General features: G+C 53.5%; 1 protein-coding gene across 3 annotated transcripts in view; it reads left to right on the top strand.

The window, feature by feature from the left end:
* The window catches only part of NCKAP5L (NCK associated protein 5 like), a 32,078-nt gene extending 9,242 nt beyond the window's left edge, over positions 1–22,836 (top strand). Inside the window, exons 1-13 of one of the 3 annotated variants that reach the window (XM_039241436.1) lie at positions 6,396–6,492; positions 9,291–9,352; positions 10,401–10,551; positions 11,688–11,756; positions 11,881–11,919; positions 12,640–12,759; positions 15,403–15,516; positions 16,742–19,362; positions 20,266–20,428; positions 20,626–20,707; positions 21,043–21,351; positions 21,430–21,572; positions 21,928–22,836. In XM_039241436.1, the coding sequence (XP_039097367.1) occupies positions 10,429–10,551; positions 11,688–11,756; positions 11,881–11,919; positions 12,640–12,759; positions 15,403–15,516; positions 16,742–19,362; positions 20,266–20,428; positions 20,626–20,707; positions 21,043–21,351; positions 21,430–21,572; positions 21,928–22,140 (3,996 nt within the window). In that variant the 5' untranslated portion in view covers positions 6,396–6,492; positions 9,291–9,352; positions 10,401–10,428 and the 3' untranslated portion in view covers positions 22,141–22,836. Of the gene's footprint in view, positions 1–6,395; positions 6,493–9,290; positions 9,353–10,400; positions 10,552–11,687; positions 11,757–11,880; positions 11,920–12,639; positions 12,760–15,402; positions 15,517–16,741; positions 19,363–20,265; positions 20,429–20,625; positions 20,708–21,042; positions 21,352–21,429; positions 21,573–21,927 lie in introns of those variants that run through there. The other 2 variants (XM_039241435.1, XM_039241437.1) reach the window with 2 other exon arrangements.
* Positions 22,837–25,192: the final 2,356 nt, after the last annotated feature.

Here is a 25,192-nt window from a genome sequence, read left to right as displayed (position 1 = left end):
CCTCCTCCTCCTCCCTCCTCCTCCTCCTCCTCCCTCCTCCTCCTCCTTCTCCTTCCCCCTCTCCCTTCTCCTTCCCCCTCTCCCTTCTTCCTCTCCCTTCCTCTTCTTCTTCTAATGTTTTATTTATTTCTAAGAGAGAGAGAGACAGAGTGAGCAGGGGAGGGTCAGAGAGAGAGGGAGACACAGAATCTGAAACAAGCTCCAGGCTCTGAGCTGGCTGTCAGCACAGAGCCCAACAGGGGGCTTGAACCCACAAACTGCGAGATCATGACCTGAGCCAAGGTTGGATGCTTAACCAACTGAGCCACCCAGGCGTCCCTAGGGAGCTCCCCTTCTGATAGCACGGGGAGCCCCGTCTTCCTCATAGGGGAGGGCTAGAGAACGGACGCAGTACAGTTGGAAGTACTGGTCCTGAAGGAAGCACTTCAGGAAGACAGATGAATGTGGGTAGCATCCATTCAGGACAGCTTTTCGGGAGAATTGCTGTGGGGCCAGGGCAGGATTTCCACAACTGTGCTGAGCGCTTTGGTGTGTCCCTGAGGCCATCAGAGGTCATGGGAAGATTTGAGGCAGGAGGGACACAATTAGACTTACAGTTTTAGAAAGATGATTGCTCTGGAGCTTCTTGGAAAAGTGACTGTGGCAGGGAAAATATAAGTCTGGAACATTTCATGGTGCCAGAAAGTAAGCAGATGTTAAAAAGTAAATAACATTTTCTTTCTATTGGGGCATAGTGAAAGGATACAGAAGCCAGCCTGAAAGAGTTCTCCATGATCAAGGCTGGAATTTAAGCAATGAAATAAATGATGATAATACTGGATTTTAATCCAAAGAAGAAAATACCCAGGATTTCATGCTAATATAAATATGTAATTAGGTAAATCAGTGGCAGTGAAGGGACAAGCATTTCCTTACAGAAAACTTCTCATTAATAAATGTGTAAGGAATGAGAGAAATAAAAAAAATTATCATTAGAACGCTACAGTAATTGATGTGAGCAAGATCTGGCAGATGAATCCTAAAATTAGTGGGTAAGAATTTAAGAAGAAACAGAATGTTTGCATGGTCACAAAGTATTGCCCCCCAAATGGGTTACTCATTACAAAAGGAAAAATAGTAACTTTATAGTGGGTAAACCCACTAATAGATACCAGGTAACCAGGTGGTCAAGGTTAACCTCACCAATCGACATTATACCCCCCCAATATAATGCACTGAGAAGGGCACATCACCTCTGTGGCATTCTTTCCAAACATTCATAACTTCAGTCTAACTGGAGAAAACATAAAACAAACCCCAATAAGGGAACATTCTCTAAAATACTGACCTGATCAGTTCCCTTCCAGAATGTCAAGCTCAGAAAAGACAAAGACTGAGGAACTGTCATGAATCATAGGAAAATAATGAGATTTGGTGATTAAATACAGTGTGAGATCCTAGATTAGATGTTGGAATAGAAAACATCAGTGAATGGACATCAGTGGAAAAGCCGGTAAGATCCAAATAAAATCTGTGGTTTTGGGTTTTTGTTTTTAATTGTTCTTCTAAAGAAAGGTATAGAACAGTGAGAAGAACATACTGCTTGTGTGTTTAAGTGTGTGTGTGTGTTTGTATACAATCATAGAAAACCATACAAAGTTTTAAAACACACAGAAGTAGAGGTGCAAAATGGCTGGGGCAGGGGCAGGGAGGAGCATCATAAAAGAGGGAACAGTCATCCAGGAGAAAGTGGCCACGTCACCATCAAGAAAGTGAAAAGACCAACTACAGAATGGGAGAAAATACTTGCAAATAATATATAAGACTTGTATTCAAAATACATAAAAAATCCTCACAACTCAGTTTAAAAAACCTCACATAATCAGGGCCCCTGGGTGGCTCAGTCCGTTAAATAAAGGCCCAACTCTTGATTTTGGTTCAGGTTACCATCTCATAGGTACATAAGTTTGAGCCCTACATCAGGCTCTGTGCTGACAGGGCAGAGTCTGCTTGGGGTTCTCTGTCTCCCTCTCTCTCTGCCCCTCCCCAGCTCTCTCTCTTTCTCTCTCAAAATAAATATTTAAAATAATAATAGTAAAATTTAAAACCCCACATAATCTAATGAAGAATGGACACAGGATCTGAATAGACATTCCTCCAGGGAAGATACACAAATGTCCAATAAGCACATGAAAAGATACTCAACATCACTAACTGGGGAACTAAAAATCAAAACCATAATGAGGTATCAGATCACACTTGCTAGGGTGACTAAAATCAGAAAATCAGGGGGTACCTGGGTGTCTCAGTCGGTTGAGTCAGCTGACTTCGGCTCACGTCATGATCTCACAGTTCATGGGTTCGAGCCCTGCGTCGGGCTTTGTGCTGGCCGCTCAGAGCCTGGAGCCTGTTTCAGATTCTGTGTCCCCCCCTCTCTGCCCCATCCTGTTCATGCTGTTTCTCTTTGTCTCAAAAATAAAACATTAAAATAAATTTAAAAAGAAAATCAGACAATAACAAGTGGCAAGGACATAGAGCAACAGAGAAACACTTGTACACCGTTGGCCGGACTATAAAATGGTACATTCATTTTGGAAAACAGCTTGGCAGTTCCTCCAAAAGGTAAAACCTAAAAGTTACCATATGATCCAGCAAGTCCACTCCTAGGTATATACCCAAGAGAAATGAAAACCTAAATCCACCTAAATGAAAACTTGGTTGAGCAGGCATTATTCAGGACACCCAAAAAGTGGAAACAGCCCAAACATCCATCAACAGATGAATGGGTGAACAAGGGTAACATATCCACACAGTGGAATATTATTTGGCCATAAAAAGGAGTGTAGTACTGATGCATGCTTCAACATGGGTGAACCTTGAAAACACGCTAAGTGAAAAGTCAGTCACAAAGACCACTTCTACTATGATTCCATTCATATGAAATGTCCAGAATAGAGTACTCTATAGAGGCAGAAAATGGATTACTGGTTGCCTAGGGTTGGGGGCGAAGGGGTGCTAATTAAAGGGTAAAGAAAACATTCTAAAATTGTCACGATTGCATATATCTGTGACTACACTATGAACCACTTATGGCACGCTTTAAATGGGTGAGTCCTATGGGATGTGAACCATGTCTCAAAGCTTGAAAAGGGCTGCCTGGTTGACTCAGTTAAGCGTCCAACTCCTGATACCGGCTCAGGTCATGATCTCACTGTTCATGAGATTGAGCCCTGGGTTAGACTCTGTGATGACAGCATGGAGCCTGCTTGGGATTCTCTCTCTCCTTCTGCCCCTCCCCCACTTGCATGCCGTCTCTCAAACTAAACTTTTCTTTTTTAAGTTTAAAAAAGAAAGTCTATGAGGAAGTGGCAACTAGAGGCACTTGTGCCTAAGAAAGCAATGGGGATGGAAAAATATTGTTTGGACTTAGCAGTGTGGCAGTTACTGCTGATGTTGGACCAGGTTGAGGAAGGAGTAAGAAATGAAGATGGGTTTGGGGGTTTTTTGTTTGTTTTTTGAGAAGTTTGGCTGAGGAAGGCAGAAGAGGGCAGTGTCTGGAGAAATGTCACAGGAAAGATTATTTTTCAGATGAAAGACACCTCAGAACTTTTAAAGGTGGATGGGAGGGTCCCTTCAGGAGGTAAATACTGAAGACCTAAGTGGGGATGGGCCGGGGCAGGAAGGACTGATCTTCCCTGGGAAGAAGGTAGCGTCTCTGCTGTTAACGGGAGGAGATGGGGAGGTGGGAGTGTTTCGATGGGCTGGGTGGCAGGAGATCTGAGGGGTTTTCCCCTCTGAGGAGAGTGGAGTAGGTGTGAAGCCCTAGAGAATGTGGACCTAACAGTGAACCTGGGTAGGAGTGCCAGGCAGGACTGGTGATCTGGCTGGGACGGCTTTGGTGAGGAGAGAATAAGAAATACCGCGAGCAAAAGCCTGGGGACAGGAGTGAGTGTCAAGTCCTGTCCTACCCCATCCTCTAGACTCTATGGAAAAAAAAAGCATTGACGTGGAAGGCTCAAGTCAAGGAATCCCAGGGATCTTCTAGAACTGTACCATCCAGTACAGTGGCTGCATGTGGTAATTTAAATTTAAAACTCAGTTCCTCCTTTGAACTAGCTACATGTCAAGTGCTCAATAGCTATGTATAGTTAGTGGCTACCGTATTGGACAGTACAGAATAAACATTTCATAATCAGAACGTTCTATCAGACAACACTTCTAGAAAAGTGATTCTCAAGGTTTTTTGGCCTGAGGACCCCTCCAACCTCTTAAAACGTGAAGACCCCCAAAGAGCTTTGGTTTATACAGCTTTATCTGTTGACACTTCCTGTCATGTAAATTAGAACTGAGAGTTTTAAACATCTAATTAAGTAAAAATAATAATAATAAACCCAATACATGTTGACATATTTTAAGTAACTATATTTTTTTCCAAACCAAAAAAGTAGTGAAAAGAATAGCATTGTTCTTCATTCTTGCATATCTGTCATGTCTGACAATAAAAGGCAGCTGGATTCTCATATCTGCTTCTGTATTCAGTCTGTTCTGATATCACCTAACACGTGGTCTCTGGAAAATGCCACTGTATACTCAGAATGAGAGTCAAAAAAGCAAATAGTGTCTTAGTAGTATTATGAATATAGCTTTGACTTTGTGGCTTCCTTGGAAGAATGTCAGGGCCCCTGGACCACATTTTGAGAACATGGTTCTAGAACAGTCTCCATTTGGCATTTATTCCTGAGAGACTGAGTGATTTGCCTAAAGTCACACAGCAAGTAAATTGCAGTGCTGGGACTATAAATCTTCTGCCTTTTGGCTAAGATGGGTCCAGCTGGGCTTTGGGGAGTGGGGACTAGGCTTCTGGGCCACAGAGCCCCTGGCCCTGTGGCCCTATAAATGAACACTTTGTGTCTGTGACTGAGGCCCTTTCCTCTCCCCACCCCCAGCAACTGCTTTTGTTGTTGTTGTTGTTGGGTTATGCTGTGGACAGGGAGTATGAAGGAACCAGGAGAGGAGAGGTAAGGGGTGTTGAAGTCTAAGACTTTGGGGCTCAACTCCCCTTCCTCCAGCCTGGCTGGAGGGCAGGAGGTCGAGGTTAGAAAGAACCCATGGACACCTGGGTGGCTCAGTTGATTGAGTGTCTGATCTCTGCTCAGGTCATGATCTTTCAGTTCATGAGTTCAAGCCCTGCGTCAGAATCTGCGCTGGCAGTACAGAGCCTGCTTGGGATTCTCGCTCTCTCTCTGCCCCTCGTCTGCTCTGCTTGTGCCTTCTTTCTCTCTCAAAATAAATAAATGAACTTTAAAAAGAAAGAAAGAAAGAAAGAACCCACACCATGGGATGGAAGCTCTTGCATCCAATGTCCTCTTGTGAAGAGGAAGTTGGAAGGAGATGCTGGGGGCCCCTTCCCCATGGACACAAGCCTCTCAGTAGAACCATTGTGTCTTGGGGCCAGTTGTTGGGAGGAGGGAAGGAAATTCTTGTCTATCCTCTTTCCAGGAGGGGGGAGGAGACCAGTTGGAATTCTGCTTTGGGCAGGGATTAAGGTGGCTACTTTCAGGCCAGGAATGCCCTGGGGCCTCAGTCCCTCTAACCCTCCCCAACCGAGGGCTGATATTGTCTGGAAAGGAGTGTTTGCTGTGGGTACAGAAGTTGCTGTTTACAAGTGGACTCTTGGGTGTGACGGGGATTCCAGAAAGCAGCTGGGAGGTGGGGGGGAGCAGGGGGGAACCGGTTGTTGTTATGGATGATTCTGTTATTAAAGTGAGCTTCTCTATCTCTGCCTTCCCACAGCTGCCCCCCTCACCCCCTCCTGGTCCCTGGCTTCTCTCCCTAGAGGACTCTGGGGGGAACAGCTGGTGAGTGAGAGACTCACTGGGGCCTAAAGCCCTTGGCTAAGGGCCAGGGTGAGGGAGCATGGAAGTCAGGCTTGCTGCCACCTCTCTAGTCTCTTCCTCCCAGGCCTGGACTTGGAGGGCAGGGAGGGGTCTGTGGAGAGGGTAGGCACTGCAAACCTTACTCCTTTGATCTGGCTGATTGAAAGACCGGGACAGTCACCTCTCTTCTGGGGCCCTATGACTGACTAGGCTGAAGAGATCTTGTCACTCAGATTTGCTCAGCGATTGGGCTGAACCAGCTGTGTCCCCAGGTTACCCAGAGCCCCTTGAGCAGCTGCTCCCCCTCCCTGTCCCTGGCTGCTGTGTACTGCCCCTGCTCTGGTCTTCCTCCCTCCCCTCAGCGGCACTGAGGTCACCTCCCTCTGAATCAGGCTTTTGTGGGGGGCGGAGCTGCCCATTGGCAGTTCTGGCGGGAGAAGTCTCCAGTTCAAGCTGGAGCTCCCACCTCCTGCAGCTCCATCTCTACCCAGCATGGCCGGCATCATGTGTTCCAGACCCAGCATCCAACATCCGGGCGTGTCGTGGGACCACCGGAGGAATGTTTGAAACCAGGGCCACCCTGAAGCACCCAGATTGGGTGTTTTCCAGGCCCGGGGTAGAGCTGAACACAGAAGCTGTGAGTAGGAGTTCTGGGGCCTGAGGGAAGACGGGAAGGGAGTGGGGGTGCAGCTCCTGGGAGAGGGTTCCCCACCAACACCCGGCAGGGAGAGCCACACTGGGGAAAAATCTGGGTTGGTTTTCTTCCCGTGAGACTTAAGCTGAAAACCTAGACTCTGAAGGGCCAGATCGCTAATTAGGCTCGGATTGGGAGCTGGAGGTGGTAGTAGTCTCCAGAGGAGAGTGCAGGAAGTCTCCTTTTCACCACAGGAATCTTGAACTCAAACTGGGGTCCTACTCACAAGCATGCACTGCTCCTGGTGCCAAGTTTAAGCTCAGACCTCTTCGCCGTGACTCTTCGGCAATCTGGGCTGACAGCTTCCTGCCCTCTGCTTGTGGCCCTGCAGATGAAGAGAAGGCCTCTGGTCCTGAGTTGGCCAGACCACCTCGACTGAGGGCAGAAAACTTCTCCTCAAAGTGAGGTTGAGTCACGGTCTGCCTTCATTTCCGGAGCCTCTCCTAAGCCCAGCTGGGGATCCAGACACAGACACGCATGATGGAGCCGTTTGCTTTTGGACCCTCACTTGGAGGGTCTCCCCGAGGTCATGGTGGGACTCAGGGCCCCCTGCCCTGGGGTTCACAGAGGCTCAGATTGAGAGAGTGGCAGCAGTCAGCCCTGTGGGGTATGTTGGGTCCCCACCCTCCTCAACACACATAAAAGTACATACATAATCCACCACCAGTCCCCATGATCTGGACCTCATGAATGCATTTTTATTTTTTTTTTGTTTTGTTTTTTTGTTTTTTTAGGAAAAGATATTCTCCTAAACCATCTTCACCCTGAGTTTGGTTTTTGCTGTTGTGTTGGGAACACAAAGCCTTGGGCTTTTCTCAGCTTTATCTCTCGCCCTTTCTGGCCCCTGGACGCTGCCCTGTCCACCCCCACTCTTTTCCTTCACCCTCCCAACTTTGTCTCTCCCATCCCCCAGCACTGCTTCCGCAACCCCAACCCCACTATTCCCAGGGAAGAAATAGGGGGTGAAGGAAGGCAAGGGAATCGTGGGGACAGTGGGAGCCTCTGATTCGCAGGATCTGAGCTGTGCTGGGAGAGTAGGGTGGAATTTGAATGGTGGAGGTAACCTGAGGCCTTTTTTGGTTTTAACCCCTATTTATGTATGTGGGAAGGGGAGGATATTTCTTGAATTTTTTTCATTTTTTTCCAAGCTTGTCCATTTCTAAAAATATCAAACACGATAATGTCATGAGCAAATGAAGTTCTACTCGATACATTTTTTATGATGTTAAAATAACAAAGGACTTTAGATTGTTGTGGCATGTTTAAAAATAAGTATTACAAGTTTTTCCTTTTCCTGCAGTTTCCAGAAGCCCCCTTCCCACTGTCGCACAAACGTGGGCACACACTGTCTCTCACTTGCAAAGAAACGGTTCTGTCCTTTTGCAATTGCCCCTTTCTCCCTCTAGGGTGGGGAGGAGGAGGCCCCTGAGTGCAGCGTGGGTGGGGCAACACTCTCAGATCTGTGGGTGCCCCTACTGCCCAGACGCCACAGGGAGGAGCCTGGGACTCAGAGTCCCTTACAGGTGAGCAGACGATAGCAGCCGCCTCCAAGGTAGGACTTTGCATCATGTCTCTGTCAGGATGTTACAGTGAAAATCCTCCATTTTTTGCACTGAGTTCATGCAAGATACTCTGTATACATGAAATGAGGATGATCTCATTTCATCCTCTAACAACCATGTGGGCTAAGTATTCTTATGCCCATTTTATAGGTGAGGAAACAGATTTTGTAGAGTCAAGATTCTAACCCAGATCTGTACATGTGCAAAGCTCCAAGAGCCCTGGGACTATATGGAGCTTACAGAATATAAGGAGCTTACCGTACAACTTGTGTGTGTATAGAGAGGCTCAGAGGAAGGAGGAGATGGAGGCCTGTCCAGTCTGTCCAGTGTCCTTTGAGAGCCAGCGTATGTCTTGGGCAGCATCCTTTGCTTCCAGTACTGCTTCCTCACCCAGGCTGGTACCGTACCCCCCGCCCCCCCAAAGTTAAGAGAATCAGGTGCAGTAGTGCATGAGAGAGCGCCAACACACTGCTCAGCCACAGGGTGCACTCAGTGTATGTGAGCACAACTTCCTGTTCTTCAGTTTCCTTAGCTCAAATATAGGTGTTGCTAATAACATTTAATTCCTTTTGCAGTTATGAGGATTAAAGAAGATGATTGGTATTGTGGAAAGGCCATAAAGCATCATGTGTTGCTGTTCACTCCTATTTCTTTTTTAATGTTTTATTTTATTTTTGAAAGAGAGAAAGACAGAGTGCAAGCAGGGGAGGGGCAGAGAGAGAAGGAGAAACAGAATCCAAAGCAGGCTCCAGGCTCTGAGCTTTCAGCACAGAGTCCAACGCGGGGCTCAAACTGACGGACTGCGAGATCATGACCTGAGCTGAAGTCAGACGCTTAACTGACTGAGCCACCCAGGCGACCCTACTCCTATTTCTTATATGAGTGATTTCTGGCTGAAAGCTGGGGACCTTTGCACTGACTCTTTTCTCTGCCTGGAATGCTTTTCCCATTCCAGGGTTCCATCTAGACTTCACTGAGGTCTCTGCTTCAGTGTCACATCTGATGTATGTTCATTGGTTTATCTGTATATTATGTGCCTCCCCAGTGGAATGGAAGCTTCATAAAGGCAGAGCTCTCTCTGGCTTGTTCACCCCTATGGCCCAGTGCCTGGTACACAGGGGAAGCCCAAGAAATGCTTGTGGATTGCATGGCTAACATCGTCTCCCTCTTTCTCAATAGGCGAGGTGACCATTCTGGCTTCTAGAGTGACTGTGCCAGCCTGGGTGAGGAGGCAGAGACAGGTGAGGGGCTTTGAACCCATGCATGCTGCTGAGGGGACTGGAGGAGGAGGGTGGGGGGCAGGAGAGGCATCCCCTGTGCCCTACTGCAGAGGACAGAGGAGGGACTGTTCAGATGCCTGGTTGGTGAGCTGCTAGAGGACTCCTCTCTTCTTTGGTCTGAAAGTGTTAAGCTGAGCTCTGCAGGGGGCCAAAGAGGCGAGTAGTCCTTGGTGGACTGGGGGTTTCCACGCTTTTATGTTAGGAAGGGTGTCCCATCTACTGGAAATTTCTACAATATTGGTGCAAAAGAAAGAAATGAGTACTTTCCTCTAGCAGAGAAATTGAAACTCAAAGGGCAGATGAAGATTCGTCAGCTAAAGCCAGTAACCATGGTAGTAGCTGGAGGGGTTGGGGGAGGAGGGCAGCGGGAGGCACATAACACGATACAGGACAGAACCCTGGCTGTATTGTGTTCAGGCAGTGACAAACTCATCTGTTTAGTCATCAGTCTGTCTCTTACATGCCAGCTTTCACACCCAAAAGTGGGGGTCTGGGCTGTAAAGTAAATGCAGAGCCCCTGCCCTGCAGGGTTGACCGTCTCAGGGAGGCAGTTACAGAACCGTGCATGACCCAGCCTTGGAGTGGGGTCCCTGAAGCATGAGTAGGAAGGAACTGGCCCAGCGGATAGCAAGGAGGTATGGGGAGCCATGCACAGTGGGCCTCATGGGGAGCAGGGAGCAGCAGGTCATCTTCCCCCCTGTGCCCAAGAAGATACAGTGTGCCACTTCGAGGCCCATCTCAGTGGAGAATTCCGCTCTCTTGGCCATTGGCCAGCATCTGTGTGACCTACGGTAGGATGAGCACAGTTGCAGGGGTTTATAAAACAATGGTCTCCGTTCTTAAAATGAGAAGAGTGTGTCTGTGCATCTGTCCTGTGACCAGAAGAGCCTTAGTCAGACCCTGAGTTGTTACAATATCCATGGCACGTCAGTCGCACTAAACCTCAGGAATACTGACAGGTTTGGTCTTTGTCCCCCTCCTCCACTCACCTCCTCCCTGTCTCCTTCAGGGCTGCTCTCACTCGTTCCCAGGGCCCGATGTCGGAGGCCATGGAGCAGCCAGCCACGAGTCCTGGAAAGCCGAGGCCGGGAGAGGGTGGTGACGGTGGAACAGAGCCGGGCACCTGCCAGGAGCTCCTGCACCGGCTGCGGGAGCTGGAGGTGGGGCACCGGGCGGCCTGGGGGCGGTGGTGCTGGCCAGGGCCCTGGGGGGCTTGGGTGGGCTCTTGGGATGTGGTGGTCCTTCCTCTCAGCCCGCTGTGCCGGCCTGGAGCAGAGCTCCTCTGAGAAGCCCTTTTTTTGCTCTGAACACTCCAACCTGGGGGCCAGCTTGGGACAGGAGGCATGCACAGGGGTGGGCCTGTCCCAACCCCCAGATGTCTCCCTTCTGTACCCCTCTCTTCCCCACTTTTATGCCCGTTCTGATCTAGGAAAGTCATGGTCACAGAGCCCACAGGAAAAAGTGTTTAGAGGACCCGGGGCTCAGGAGTTGAGCGACAAGGATATGGATCCCTATGCTAGGCTTTTTGCCAATTCTTTTACTTTTTTAATGTTTATTTATTTTTGAGGTGGGGGAAGGGGCAGACAGAGAGGGGAACAGAAGATGGGAAGCGGGCCCTTTGCTGACAGCAGCGAGCCCAATGTGAGACTCCAGCTCACAAACTGAAGTCAGATGCTCAACTGACTGGGCCACCCTGGCACCCCTCTTTGCCATATTCTTAAGAACCTGTGCTCCCCCCTCCAGCCTCTTCTGCCCCCTCCCCAGGGAAATAAGGATTACTTTTTTTTTAAGTGCATTTATTTTCACAGAGAGAAAGAGACAGCACACAAGCAGGAGAGAGGTTGGGGGTTGAGGGGAGAGAATTCCAAACAGCCTCCATGCTATAAGTGCAAAACCTGACTTGGGGCTCGAACTCACAAACCATGAGTTCATGACCTGAGTCAAAGTCAGGAGTAGGACACTCAACAGACTGAGCCACCAAGGCGCCCCAAGTATTACTTTTTTTTTTTTTTTTCCCCAAGTATTACTTTTGACACCTCCCAGCTTAGGTCTTCCTGGCCACTGTATCTCCCCGACCCCTCCAACCTCACTGACTGAGGTTGGGGCTCACAGAAACCCAGCCATCTTAGCTCTGCCTTCCCGATGTCTTTGGTTTATCTCTGAATCCAGCCAGAGCCAAGAGCTGGGGTAGGGGTGTCACTAGTTGACTCCATGCCTCTCCTTCCCCCAAAAGGAATTTGCCCTGGCAGACGAATGATCCCGTAGCCCCTTTTTGCCCTCTTTCTTCCTCTTGTAGGCAGAGAACTCGGCACTTGCCCAGGCCAATGAAAACCAGCGGGAGACCTATGAGCGGTGTCTAGATGAGGTCTGTGGTGTCGCCATGGGGACTGATGCTGGGGGATATTGGGAGGCGGGGGGAGCATGAGTTGTCAATGCTCCAGGCAGAGGTTCATGTACTGATGGCTCTGCATTGGGCTTTCTATCCCCAGGTTGCCAACCACGTGGTACAGGCACTGCTGAACCAGAAGGTAAGCAGCCACGGGAGACATTCTTACCCCTGAGCCCAGATGCCCTGGGGAGAGACCCTGGGTCCAGCTGGGGAAGCCCTTCCTGGGGACCCCTGAGCCTACTCCGATAGGGGCTAGAGAAGAGAGCTTGGTGGAAATGGCCTATTGACCCTCCAACAAAGCCCCCTCTCCCCACCTCAGACAGGTCCATACTGTTCTACCTGGAGGCAGAGGAGGGCTAGGTAAGGCTAGGTCTCTGAGCTATGGTAACTTTGATTTGGGCTTGAATCTTTCCCTTATCCTGGCCCGAGCTGGTTCGTCCAGATTGTGATGGCCCTGATAGCAGTGTTAATATTGTGAGCATAAGGTGTCACCTAAATATTTACTCAAGTACTGTGGGAATTTCTTGACTTCTGAGCCACTCTGACACCCAGGTCTTCCTCTGCCTTATATGGGCCTTTCTTTGATGTGTGGTTTCTAAGAGGCAGGGGGTTGGCTCCAGGGATGGGAAGGATGCCAAAGGGAATAGGATTTACCTCCCACCAGGAGTGATAAACTTTGGGGATTGTACCATCCCCAGAAAATATGGCAGCTGCAGACATAGGTAGGCTCAGCTCCCCCTCGAAGGGGGCCGCAGAGGCAGGACATGCCAGCAGGAGTGCTGCCACTCTGATGAAGGAGACTGAGCTCATACCACTCGCGCCCCCCCCCCCATCCTCCCCTGGCCTCCTGGGGCCACAGGATCTACGGGAGGAGTGCATCAAGCTGAAGAAGAGAGTGTTTGACCTGGAACGGCAGAACCAGATGCTGAGCGCCCTGTTTCAGCAGAAACTCCAGCTGACGACAGGCTCCCTCCCCCAGGTGGGCACAAGCAACTCTCCTTCCCTCCTCTTACCCCATGCAGCTTCCTGCCTCTCCCAGCCCTATATCTTCATCACCTTCTTTTCTCCCAGCACCTGAAGAAGCAGGCCGCCAGCCGTTCCCCTCCGTTCTGGGGGTTGTGGCCTGCTGGGAAAGGCCCCTCTGGCCTGATAGATATTGAGCCTTAGATGGAGCCATGGGGAGACTCCCTGAGTCCCTCATGCTTGGCTTTCTCCCACCTCCCAAGTGCTCCTCGCCCAACTGGATGGCATCCCTTCTTGTTGACAGAGAAGGTTCTTGCTTGCTCCTGCCCTATGTGGGGAGATGGGTGGAGACTGAAAATGCAGTGATTTCAAGCTCCCAGGGGGCCCCTTTGGCCACTACATTGCTGCTTCTTGGCCAGGGGCAGGGGCGGGGCTGGGTGTAAGGCACCCCGTGCTTGGTGTCACAGCGAGGTCAGGCAAGGCGCTTCAGCCTGGTCATTCTGTGCGGACGCCTAGTTGCGCATGCTCGCCCACTGACACACAGGCATGTCCTCAAACGCTAGTCCCTGGCACCTGGCTTCCCCGGGAAAAGCAGAAGGCTACTTACTAGGGAGGAATCCTGAACTCAGTTAAGAGGCCACTTGGGGTCGGTCTGTCAGTAGCCCCAAGGCCAGGGTGGGACCTGGGGCTGGGAGGATCAGGAGCAGCTCCAGGGACCCGATGTGAGCATCAGGTCTGAGGTCAGCCAGCACACCTCGAGCCCACCCCCACCCTTGACGAGAAGAGAAGCACCTTCTGTGTGAATCTGATGCACACCAGGGAGCTCTGCCCCCCACACCCTGAGCAGGATGCCCCCACGACTCACTGAGAAGCCTGGTCCCTGGCAGAGGCTTTTCATCACTATGGTCTTTTTGGGGCCTCTGTCCCTGCTCCAGAGTCTACCCTGGAATCCCCAGGGGCCTAACCACACTGGCCAAACTCACCCTGCCCACACCTTTCCCAGTGACCAGTGGTAACAGAGGTATACATCATCCTCAAGTCACCGATTCCTTAAATGAAATCTGGGACCTGTCGGGGTTTGGGGCAATAGACCTATCTTCCCCAGAGGTAACATGACATGATGGAAAGAGCACGAACCTTGGCCTCAGAAACACTTGGATCAGGTCCCTGACTTAGCTAATTCTTAGTTATGTGACCCTAGGCAAATTATTTAACCTTATGAACCCCAGTTTTTGTCTTATAAATGAGGTTCGAGATACCTACATCGCAGGTTGTTGTGAGGATGATCTAAGATAACATATAGCACTTGGCCCATAGCAGTAGCCAATAATTAGCAGCTGTTTTTCATTATTAATGCTGCTCTCAAGTTGTGCTTTGCTAGGATGAAAGCTCCATTGAACAGATGCTAATTACCCTCTCGCTGTGAGCAGCTCCTTTGCCAGCACATGTATGGAACTGGACAGGGCTGTGGCTTGTGCAGAGCACATGAACCCTGCAGGCTGGCACTGCTTCAGGCTAAGGCAGGTCTACAGACAGCCATAGTACAGAGCAGAGAGTGATGGTACTGTCCGGGAGCCCCGAGGGGAGACAGGCCAGCAGAGTGGGGGCCACAAGGAGGTGACCTTGGACCCGGGCCTTGCTGGATGGGAGATTTAAAAAGTAGAATTGGGGTTGGGAGAAGGGATACCCTGTGGAAGGAAGAGTAGGGAAGCCTCAGCAGCAGCAGGCTGTTCAGCGGGGCTGGAACAGAGGCCGTACGAAGGAGCAGTGAGAGAGAAACAGAGGTGGCAATGCCTGCAGAGGAGTCCAGACTTGTCTTCTAAGACAGTGAGCCGGAATAGGAGGCTTTGAGCACAAAGATGCTTTAAATGAAAAAGAAGAGAATACTTTAGCCTGCCTTGTGTGTAAGAGATTTGTAAAGGCCCCAGACCGGGTCAGGGAGACAAAGGCTAGGCAGCCTCTGGGCCAGAGCAGTGAGGACTGGGCCGTGGCCGGCCAGCCAGAGGGAAAGCAGAGACGCCGCAGAAGCAGGAGTTTAAAGCCGACTCATGTCTAGTGGAGATTCCTAGGGGATGGAAGTGACATTTTCAGGGACTGAGAGAGAAGTGACCTGTGATGAAATAGTACTTTTGTCATCCTCAGAGATCAGTTAGCGGCGGCTGAGATGATAACTCCTGCCAGCTCTTTTCTAGGACCGAGTGACAAATGCCTTTCCATTAGTTTCAGCCATCCCTGTGATGCTAGGGTCACAGGCAGTCAGAACAGGAAGGGGCTTTGAGGCTGGCCCTCTCTGTAAGCAGGGAGGAGGTCCTAGAGAAAAGCAGAGCGGTCCTGGGGCCACCATGGGCATGCAGGTTAGGCCTGCCACTGCCCTCTGCCATTGCCACTGCCACTGCCTGTGGTTTCTCCACAGCCGCGGAGTGGTCCCATCTCCCTGCCACCTCGGCTCACTTCATTCTGTCAGTGCATCATCTCCCAAGGCTCCTATGACCAAGTAGTAGGGACAGTGGTGAAAGCCACACTGTAGGCCAAGAGATGTCCCTGAAGGAGCAGACATGGAGGAATGTTTTTCTGCCCTGGATGGGAAGTCCTGACATCATGAGGAGGGTAGAGACCTGGGATAGATAAGGCCCTGTGCTAACTCTGCCTCTCCCTACAGATCCCACTTACCCCACTCCAGCCTCCATCAGAGCCGCCAGCCTCTCCCACCCTGAGCTCTGTCGAGGGACCGACCACCTCGCTGCCTCTGGGGCACTGTGCTGGGCAGAGAGAGGTAGGGGGGCTGGGCACAATGGCCTGGGGCTTTGCTGCTTCCTAAGGAGTCTCAGCGGGAGGGCTGCTTCCTGGGGCACAGATAGGAGCCCTCAGCAGTCAGCCTTATACCAAGAACAAAATCCCACTGCCAGTCACTAGCCTGGCAAGCAAAGTTAGTTAGGTGTTAGTAAGACCTGTAGTTAACATTTCCTGAGCGCTTGCTTGCTCAATGCCAGGCACTGTGCTGAACACGTGGATGTCATTTATCTTTTTCTAAAATAATTTTTGGCATACATTTATAATTCTTTTAATGCTTACTCATTTTTGAGATAGAAACAGAGCATGAGTGGGGGAGGGACAGAGAAAAAGGGAGACACAGAATCTTTGGCAGGCTCCAGGCTTTGAGCTGTCCGCACAGAGCCCGATGCAGGGCTCGAACTTGTGAGCCCCGAGATCATGACCTAAGCGGAAGCCAGACACTTAATCGACTGAGTCACCCAGGTGCCCCTTGATATACAATTTTATACATACTTATTTATTCAGGTCTAGAACTGTTCTGTATTTATTCTTTTGCATCCCTGGTTTCATTTATTTTATAAGGTTGATCATAGTGACCATCCCCTTTTACAGATGATATAGTGAAGCTTAGAGGTTAAGAAACTTGCTGAAGTTCATATGACTAGTTAACCAGCAGATCTGGGACTTGAACCTACATGGTCTGGCTCCAGAGCCCATCTAGTTAACCATGACACCAGGTGGACTGTGTCCAAGACGGAGCCGGGCAGAAACAGGGGAGGGCTTGCAGTAGTTATCCCAGTTCCCTTCTCCACAGGGATCAGGTCAGCTGTCTGCCCTGAGAAGGCCTGGGCTTGCCTGTAGTTACTGACTTATGACTTGGCCCCAACACATCCCCTTCTTTAGTCTCTGTGTTCTTTCTGGAGCCTAAAAAATAGGCTTCCCTCCCTTGGGGCAAGCCTAGATAATCAGGGTTGTAGGGGTGTCAGCCCTGCTGATCCAAGCAGCGGTGGGAAGTGGTGGCGGGGGGGGTATCACCAGGAAGGGAGGTGGGGTAATCAGGGCTCCGTGACTCTCGAAGAAACCGAGCTGTCCTATCTGAGAAGCTAGTAATTCCTTTTGGGACTCAGACAAAACCAGGCCAGCTCTGTCCCTGACATAGTCAGTTACTCCCAGCTCAGGTCCTGGGCCTGTACACGGCCTCCTCATCATGCCATTTCTCCCCGAAGGCGTGTTGGGAGCAGCAGCTACGGCCAGGAGGCCCAGGACCCCCAGCCGCCCCGCCCCCAGCGCTGGATGCTCTGTCCCCTTTCCTTCGAAAGAAAGCCCAGATCCTGGAGGTGCTGAGAGCCCTGGAAGAGACTGACCCCTTGCTTCTTTGCTCACCTGCCACCCCCTGGCGGCCTCCCAGCGAGGGTCCCGGCTCCCCAGAGCCCATCAACGGCGAGCTGTGTGGCCCACCCCAGCCTGAACCCTCATCCTGGGCCCCCTACTTGCTACTAGGCCCTGGTAGCCTGGGAGGCCTGCTACACTGGGAGCGCCTCCTGGGGGGCCCAGGGGAGGAAGAGGGTGCTGGGCGGCCCTGGGGCCCTAGTAGGGTCTCCTCCCAGGCCCAAGGCACTGGCTCTGGGCCTCCCTGTGCCCCAGGCAGTAGTTCCTCCTCCTCCTCTGATGAGGCCGGTGACCCCAACGAGGCACCCAGCCCTGACACCCTGCTTGGGGCCCTAGCCCACAAACAGCTGAACCTGGGCCAGCTCCTTGAGGACACAGAGTCTTACCTACAGGCCTTCTTGGCTGGGGCTGCAGGCCCACTCAGTGGAGAACAACCAGGTCCTGGGCAGCCATCTTCCCCAGACCAGGGGCCCCCACAGCTGTCCAAGTCCAAAGGCCTCCCCAAGTCAGTTTGGGGTGGGGGTACCCCAGAGGCCCACAGGCCGGGCTTTGGTGCTACCTCAGAGGGCCAGGGGCCCCTCCCCTTCCTCAGCATGTTTGTGGGTGCAGGTGATGCCCCCCTGGGCTCTCGGCCTGGCCACCCCTACTCCTCATCTCAGGTGAAAAGCAAGCTCCAAATTGGCCCCCCTTCTCCTGGAGAAGCCCAGGGACCCCTTCTGCCCTCTCCAGCCAGAGGTCTCAAGTTCCTAAAGCTGCCTCCAGCCTCAGAGAAGGTCCCTAGCCCAGGAGGCCCCCAGCTCAGCCCCCAGCTTCCCCGGAACTCCCGAATTCCCTGTCGAAACAGCGGCTCAGACGGCAGCCCCTCCCCATTGCTGGCCCGCAGGGGTCTGGGTGGAGGAGAGCTGTCCCCAGAGGGGGCACAGGGCCTGCCTACCAGTCCTTCCCCCTGCCCCGTGGCCATGGACTCTGCACAGCTGAGACCTCCCCAGCCAGCTTTGTCCACCACGCTGTCCCCGGGACCTGTGGTATCTCCCTGCTATGAGAACATCCTGGACCTTTCCCGGAGCACCTTTAGGGGGCCTTCCCCAGAGCCCCCTCCCTCCCCACTGCAGGTACCTGCTTACCCACAGTTAACTCTGGAGGTGCCACGGGCCCCTGAGGTCCTCAGAAGTCCTGGAGCTCCTCCCAGCCCTGGCCTCCCAGAATCCTGCTCCTACGGGAGTGCCCAGGAAAAGAGTTTGGACAAAGCAGGCTCGGAGTCTCCCCATCCTGGCCGCAGGACCCCAGGCAGCTCATCCAAGAAGCCCAGCCAGGGGGCAGGGCGGCGACCTGGGGATGCTGGCTATACACCTCTGCGGGACAGACTGGCAGCCCTGGGGAAACTGAAGACTGGCCCCGAGGGGCCAGAGAAAAACGGAGTACCAGCCAGGCCTGGCACCGAGAAGGCCCGGGGTGCAGGGAGGTCAGGAGAGAGCACTGGAGACATGGCACCCCCCACCCCCAGGCCTCCAGAGGGGCCAGAAGCCAAGGGGGTCTTGCGGGGGGCAGTGGCCTTAGGCACAAGCAGCCTGAAGCAGCAAGAACCTGGGCCTCTGGGGGACTCCGGGGCCCGAGTCTACTCCTCCCACTCCATGGGGGCCCGGGTGGACCTGGAGCCTGTCTCACCAAGGAGCTGCCTCACCAAAGTGGAGCTGGCCAAGAGCCGGCTGGCAGGGGCCCTGTGCCCCCAGGTACCCCGTGCCCCTGCCAAAGTGCCCACCTCAGCCCCCAGCCTTGGCAAGCCCAATAAGAGCCCCCATGGCAGCCCTACAAAGCTGCCCTCCAAGTCACCCACCAAGGTGGTACCCCGACCTGTGGTCCCACCAACTACCAAGGAGCCCCCCAAGCCTGACAAGGGCAAGGGCCCACCTTGGGCAGAGTGTGGCAGCACTACCGTCCAGCCTACATCCCCCGCACCCAGCCCTGCCGACCCAAGCCAAGGCCCTGAGGGGCGGGCCCCACACTCTGCCATCGAGGAGAAGGTGATGAAGGGCATCGAGGAGAATGTGCTGCGGCTCCAGGGCCAGGAGCGGGCGCCAGGCACTGAGGCCAAGCACCGCAACACCAGCAGCATCGCCAGCTGGTTTGGCCTTAAGAAGAGCAAGCTGCCAGCGCTGAACCGCCGCACAGAGACCACCAAGAGCAAGGAGGGGGCCAGTGGGGGCTCCCCACTCCGGAAGGAAGTCAAAATGGAAGCCCGGAAGCTGGAGGCAGAGAGTCTCAACATCTCCAAGTTGATGGCTAAGGCAGAAGACCTGCGCCGGGCACTGGAGGAGGAGAAGGCCTACCTGAGCAGCAGGGCCCGGCCCCGGGCCGGAGGACCAGCGCCAGGACCCAGTACAGGGCTGGGGCAGGTGCAGGGCCAGCTGGCTGGCATGTACCAGGGTGCAGACACCTTCATGCAGCAGCTGCTCAACAGGTGAGAGCCTGGGACCAGGCAGTACGTGCTCAGTGTCTGGGGGCACTTTTCCATGGGCACACCTGGGGCTGCGGCTGCTTTTTGCAAGAGCAAAATGGGTAGGAGTTCAAGTAAAATGCCACCAAAGTGTCTGAGAGTTGATGGTCTGGCCCAGAGGAAAGATTGGGTCTTGAATCAAAGCCTGGGGTTTGTGCCCCCACTGCCCGCCTCTCTGACTATCTGATGTGGGACATGCCAGGCCCATTTAAGATGACTTAACAGTCCACATCTACCTAGATTGTCTCCAGCGCTGCCTGCATGCAGTATTTAAGGGACTGCTAGTTCCTAACTATGGGCTGGTAAAGGTCTTACTCTGGGATTTTCTATCCTGTAGAACAAGGAGGGTCCCCATCCCATCTTGCCCATTGGCACCTGCCACAGACAGCAGCAGGAGCTGTTGAGAGACAGAGAAGGGGCTGCCCCATCTTGGGATTTCTCCATCCGGGCCAAATGAGGCAGAATGTCCATAGGGTTGGGCACCAGGTGGGGTGCCATTTGAACAGCAAGTATGCTCAAGCTCAGCTGGGGCAGGCAGGATGTGTTGTGTGTGGACCAGGAAGTGAGCAGTCTGCCGTCTACTAACAGACAGCATCTAGAGGTCTCTAGGCTCGGCCCTGTGTAGCTTTGGGGAACTTGCCCCATGTCCCCTGCCCCTGCTGTTTCTCTGAGGTTTTCCCTAGGGTCTCTGCCTGTTCCCAGCCTCAAGAGGAGTTGATGGGGGCAACCATCAGGCATATGTCCCCAATCCCAGGGGCAGGGATCAGTGGGTATTTCACTAGGCCCGGCACTTTTGGAGGGAGTGAGGTCAGCATGTCTGGGTAGACCCAGTCCTCCCTTTACCTCCGTCTGTACTGCTGCCTATAGGGTGGATGGCAAGGAGCTGCCCCCCAAGAACTGGCGGGAGCCGAAACCGGAGTATGGTGATTTCCAGCCAGTGTCCTCTGACCCCAAGAACCCATGGCCAGCCTGTGGGCCCCGAAATGGCCTGGTGGGGCCTCTTCAGGGCTGCGGAAAACCTCCTGGAAAGGTAGGTCCTTGGGAGAGGGGCTGGGTATTGGGCCCAGAGGGTTCCCTGTCCCTGGGGCCTGGAAGCTGCTGGGTGTGCCCGTGGTCGCTGCGTGCTGGTGGACTGCAGACACGCAGACCCATACTCCAGGGGTCTTGAGCTTGGGGAATGCTGGGAGTGGGAGGAATGGGCTCTGAGGTCTCCTGTACCCCACACAGCCAAGCAGCGAGCCAGGAAGGCGGGAAGAGATGCCCTCAGAGGACAGCCTGGCTGAGCCAGTGCCCACCTCACACTTCACAGGTCAGCAGGATGGGGGGCCTGCCCACTTTGCTCCTGTCCTGTAGCAGATGCCAGGCCTGGAGTGCCTTCGTGGCGCCAAGCACCAGATAGGCACTGGAGCTGGACAGATCCAAACCCCTCCCTGCCCTTGGGGGTACCTGGCCTGCCCCCCCACACACACACACATATTTCTCCAAGTATAGGGGAGGTGGGGGAGGGACTGGCAGGGACAGCGGCCTGTTGGGCCAGGAGGGTCCCTGACCAGTTGGGGAGCCTAGGCTGAGGCAGGAAGCCAGAAGAAGGCAGAGGGGCTGAACCCCCAGTCTCACATCCTTGACTTACCCTCCCCTCCCCAGCCTGTGGCTCCTTGACTCGAACCCTGGACAGTGGCATTGGGACCTTTCCACCCCCAGACCATGGCAGCAATGGGACCCCCAGCAAGAATCTTCCCAAGACAAAGCCACCGCGGCTGGACCCCCCACCTGGAGTGCCCCCAGCTCGGCCCCCGCCCCTTACCAAAGTCCCCCGCCGTGCCCACACGCTGGAGCGTGAGGTGCCGGGCATAGAGGAACTGCTGGTGAGCGGGCGGCACCCTAGCATGCCAGCCTTTCCCGCTCTGCTCACTGCTGCTCCGGGCCACCGGGGCCATCAGGCCTGTCCTGACGGTGAGTGTCTGGGCAGAAGGGTGGGCCATCCCTGGAGCTTTACCTGCCACCATCCACTTTCCCCTTGTTACCATGCAGATCCCTGTGAGGACCCAGGCCCTCCACCTCCTGTCCAGCTGGCTAAGAACTGGACCTTCCCCAACGCAAGGGCAGCCAGCAGCTCCACTGACCCTTTCCTATGCCCATCCCGACAACTGGAGGGGCTGCCCAGGACCCCCATGGTAAGCATGGCCAAAAGGGAAACTGGACGGGCCTGGAGGGCAGGAGGGAGGACATGGGGAGACCAGTCCCTGCAATGAGGTACAGTCCTGTCTTGGAAGTGGATGAAGGGTCAGCCCCCTTGGATGCCCCTCTGGGCAGCCCACCCCCTTGCCCCTTCTCACACCCTTCTTGGAGAAAGAGTTTCTCTCCCCAGAACCTTGGCAAGACCAAGCTCAGTGGTACCTCTAACCTGCTTCCTCTCAAGTGTGTCCCACCGTGGTGCCCTGCAGCACCCCATCAGGGGGCAGAGCCCAGCACCTCTCGGGCTGGGCCAGGAGGTGAGAGGAGCTTCCTGAGCTTCCCTTCCTTTCCCAGGCTCTGCCCATGGACCGGAAGCAGAACCTGGAGCCCAGCCGTCCAGCCCCTACACCACAGGGCCCAGCATTTGGAGGTAGCCGCACGCCCAGCACATCGGACATGGGCGAGGAAGGGAGAGTGGCCAGTGGGGGCCCCCCAGGGCTGGAGACCTCAGAGTCTCTCAGCGACTCCCTCTACGACTCGCTCTCCTCCTGTGGGAGTCAGGGCTGAGGGGCTGCACCGGGCTACGGTCCCTCTCTGGAGTTGGAGACCACTGACTGGACCAGCTCTCCTGGTGCCCCATCCCTCAGGGCCAGTGGGGCCCCTCCCTGCAGGGACCAAGGAGGCAGATGGATAAGAAGATGAAGGGGTCCCTGACACCCCCCACTGCCCACTGCTGCTGTGGAGGAGATGACCGCTCTCAGCTCAGGGAGAGACCCCACCCTTGTTCCCTTCTTTCATCTTGAGTAAGGCTCTTCCTCTGAGGGACTGGAGGTTCAAGGGCTCTGTGTCCCAGCCCCCAGCTCCCCCTTCACTTCAGGCCAAGCCGTCTTGTGGTGCTGGGCTTCCTGCCCGCCAGCTGTGCCATCTCTGCCCAACCTGGCTGCTCCCAGCCCTGGAGCCCCGCGGGGCCAGCCCAGAGTCCCCGTTGCTGGTGGAGTTTGGGGGCGAAGGGTCAAGTTGCCTTCTCTCTCTGTCTGCCCTGGTCCTCCCTGCTGTCTGGATGGTGCTGCCCTCCCCCACCCCATGTCTCTGGGGTCCGTTTGTCTGTCTTTTGGTTGTTTTTTTATATTAAAGCGCCTGGCCCGGCCCCCATCCCCCATCCCTGCACTGCGGTTAATTTATCTGTCATTAAGAACTCGGCTGCTCTGCTTCCAGCCTCTGCTTCGGCCCTATTCCTAATAAAATGTGGAGGCCTCTCCCTGCCCTGGACTCTGCTTTCTCTGTGGGAGGACTCGGCGATGGACAGATGGCTGGAGGCTGCCTGGGCAGCAGGATGAAGGACCCCAGGGACCTAGACTTTCCCTCAGGTGCTCCTGTGAGGCAGCCCCCTCCCCAACCCCCGCACCAGGTCTAGAGTGGTCCCTGGGGTCAGGGATTCCTTGGGTAGGGCGAAAGGCTGGGCAGCCTGAAGGGAGGATGGCTGTGGGCATGCACTCAAACTCCTGTACATACTGGGTGGGATAAGACATGCAAACTGAGCTCCAGGAGCTGAAGTGTTGGAGTTGTCTACAGCCTCCTGTTGCCAGAAATTGAAGCACAGCTGGTTCTCCAACTGCTGCCACCTTATCTCTCCTCAGACAGTGGGCTCCCTCCCCCCAATCTTCTTGCCCCTATTTCTACCTCAGATCTCAACCACAGGTTCCCCTCGCTCTGAAATTCTAAATATAGAAAGGAGAAGCCGGGTATGAGGCTGTTTGGAAGGGTGTAGGCTTCTAGGAGTTATTTTGTACTCTCCACAGGGCATGAAAAGGCCACGGGGTGGCTGTGGCCCTCTAGCCCTTAGGTTTCCTGTTGAACACAGAGCTGGGCCTTACCTGAGGGTGAGCCACGTGGCAACCAGACCATCACACATTGGCCAGCCAAGTTGGGCCCAGGAGTGCCTCCTTCCTGCCTAGGTTGCAAGATGTGGGGTGACTTGTCTAGAGTGCCCACCTGACCTAGCCTACACTTCCCCTCTCCCCACGAGATACAGTTTGAAGACTACCTGGGCAGCACGCACACTTGGCACCTCGGGCCTTGTGACTGGGATTGGGAACAGTCCATCTTGGGGGTGGGGGCTCTGTAGTGAACACATGGTCTGCACCACAGGCTTGCAGACCTGAGGTCAGGGGTGTCTGGCAGGGAGTAGAGCTGGGCCTATTCACCACTCTGTTATACCACTGGCTGCCTTCCTGTGCTCTGGCCAGCCCAAGGAAGAGTGAGGTGGGGAGGGCGTCAGGGCCTCCCTTTATACTAGCTCCTTGCACCTGGATCTCCAGCCCCTGATTGCTCCAGAGAGTGGTAGAGGAACCCCCCTCCATTACACTAAGCACCTACCATGCCACCAGCCCCCTGATCCCTAACCACCCCGCTCACACCCCCCTACCCCAAAACCTCATTTCAGAGAGGAAGATGCCAAGGCTCTGAAATGTTCAGTGGTTTTTCCAAGGCTGAGAAGTGATGAAGCCTGATGGGAGTGGTTCCCTTCTGAGTGTGAAGCCTTCGTTTCTTCTGGCAGGACTTAAATCTCCTCCCTTTTTGGCCTATGGATCAGTCCAAATGGGAAGGGCTTAAGAGCACTAGACTGGAAGTCAAGAGTCTTAGCCATGGAGTCTAGTTTTGTGGGAAACTTCCATCCTTTCTCTGGGCTTTGGTTTTCCTTATCTATAGAAGATTGGGAGGTTGGGCCAGACCACCTCTGTCCTTAGCTTTCTGTTCTTCCTGTGCTTCCCTCAGTCTGGCCTCTCTCCCTCCTGTTTTCCTTGGTTGATGTTGAAGAAGTTAACAAGACTTCTAGAAGGGTCAAGTCAGATATCTTGGTTTTCTTTAAATGTCAGACACCCATTTTCCTCCATCTTCTTCTTCCAGGTCCTATCCCACTGTCCCTTCTGCTTCTATGGGCTTAAGTATGATATCGCCATGCTGTTAATCTGCCTTTTGCCAGGAGGACTTATAAAAGTGTACCTCCTTCTAACTTTACATTTCTGGGGTTGTCAAGCTCCTCCATTCGAACCTGATGTATGACCTCATTTCCTTGTTAGAACAGAATTGTTTGCCTGCAGGATATTTATCCTGTTTCCTTTCTGGGAAAGAGTTTGGCATAGCGGGTTTGACTCTGGACTCCACCTCTTGCAAGCTGACACCAAGCGGTCCATCCACGTTTCTGTCCCCAGGGTCTGGTCCGTGAGCAGCCAGGCTCTGTTCTGCAGTGTTTGCAAATGCCAGGTGTCACTGTGGCCCCGGGGGCAGCGTGGGCCGAGCAAATCAGCCACACCTGGTTCCGTGGAGCCAGCCCTGTCCTACTAACCGTGCCAAGGTGAGTAGCCCTCATCCCTAAATCCCCCATTGCCACCACAGCGTCCTGCTAAGGAGTGCTAGGCCCCGACGAGCCGTCTCATAGCCCACAAAACCGTGTGTGCCCTCCATAGAGACTGAATAGTCCATCTGAAGTAAATCTGTGGAAGGGGACATGCAAGTGAGTGAAAGGCACTCCTGGGGAACCAGTTTCTCCTTGTACTTCAAGAAAGGGTTTGGCTAAAAGATGACTTGATCTTCACTATGGGGGAACACTTCGTATCTT

This window comes from Hyaena hyaena, unplaced genomic scaffold (genome assembly GCF_003009895.1).
Source record: "Hyaena hyaena isolate Hyena2069 unplaced genomic scaffold, ASM300989v1 scaffold_192, whole genome shotgun sequence".
In the NCBI taxonomy this organism is placed as follows: Eukaryota; Metazoa; Chordata; class Mammalia; order Carnivora; family Hyaenidae; genus Hyaena; species Hyaena hyaena.
Note: the sequence above shows the minus strand (reverse complement) of the source record. Positions and strands in the feature narration are given on the sequence as shown.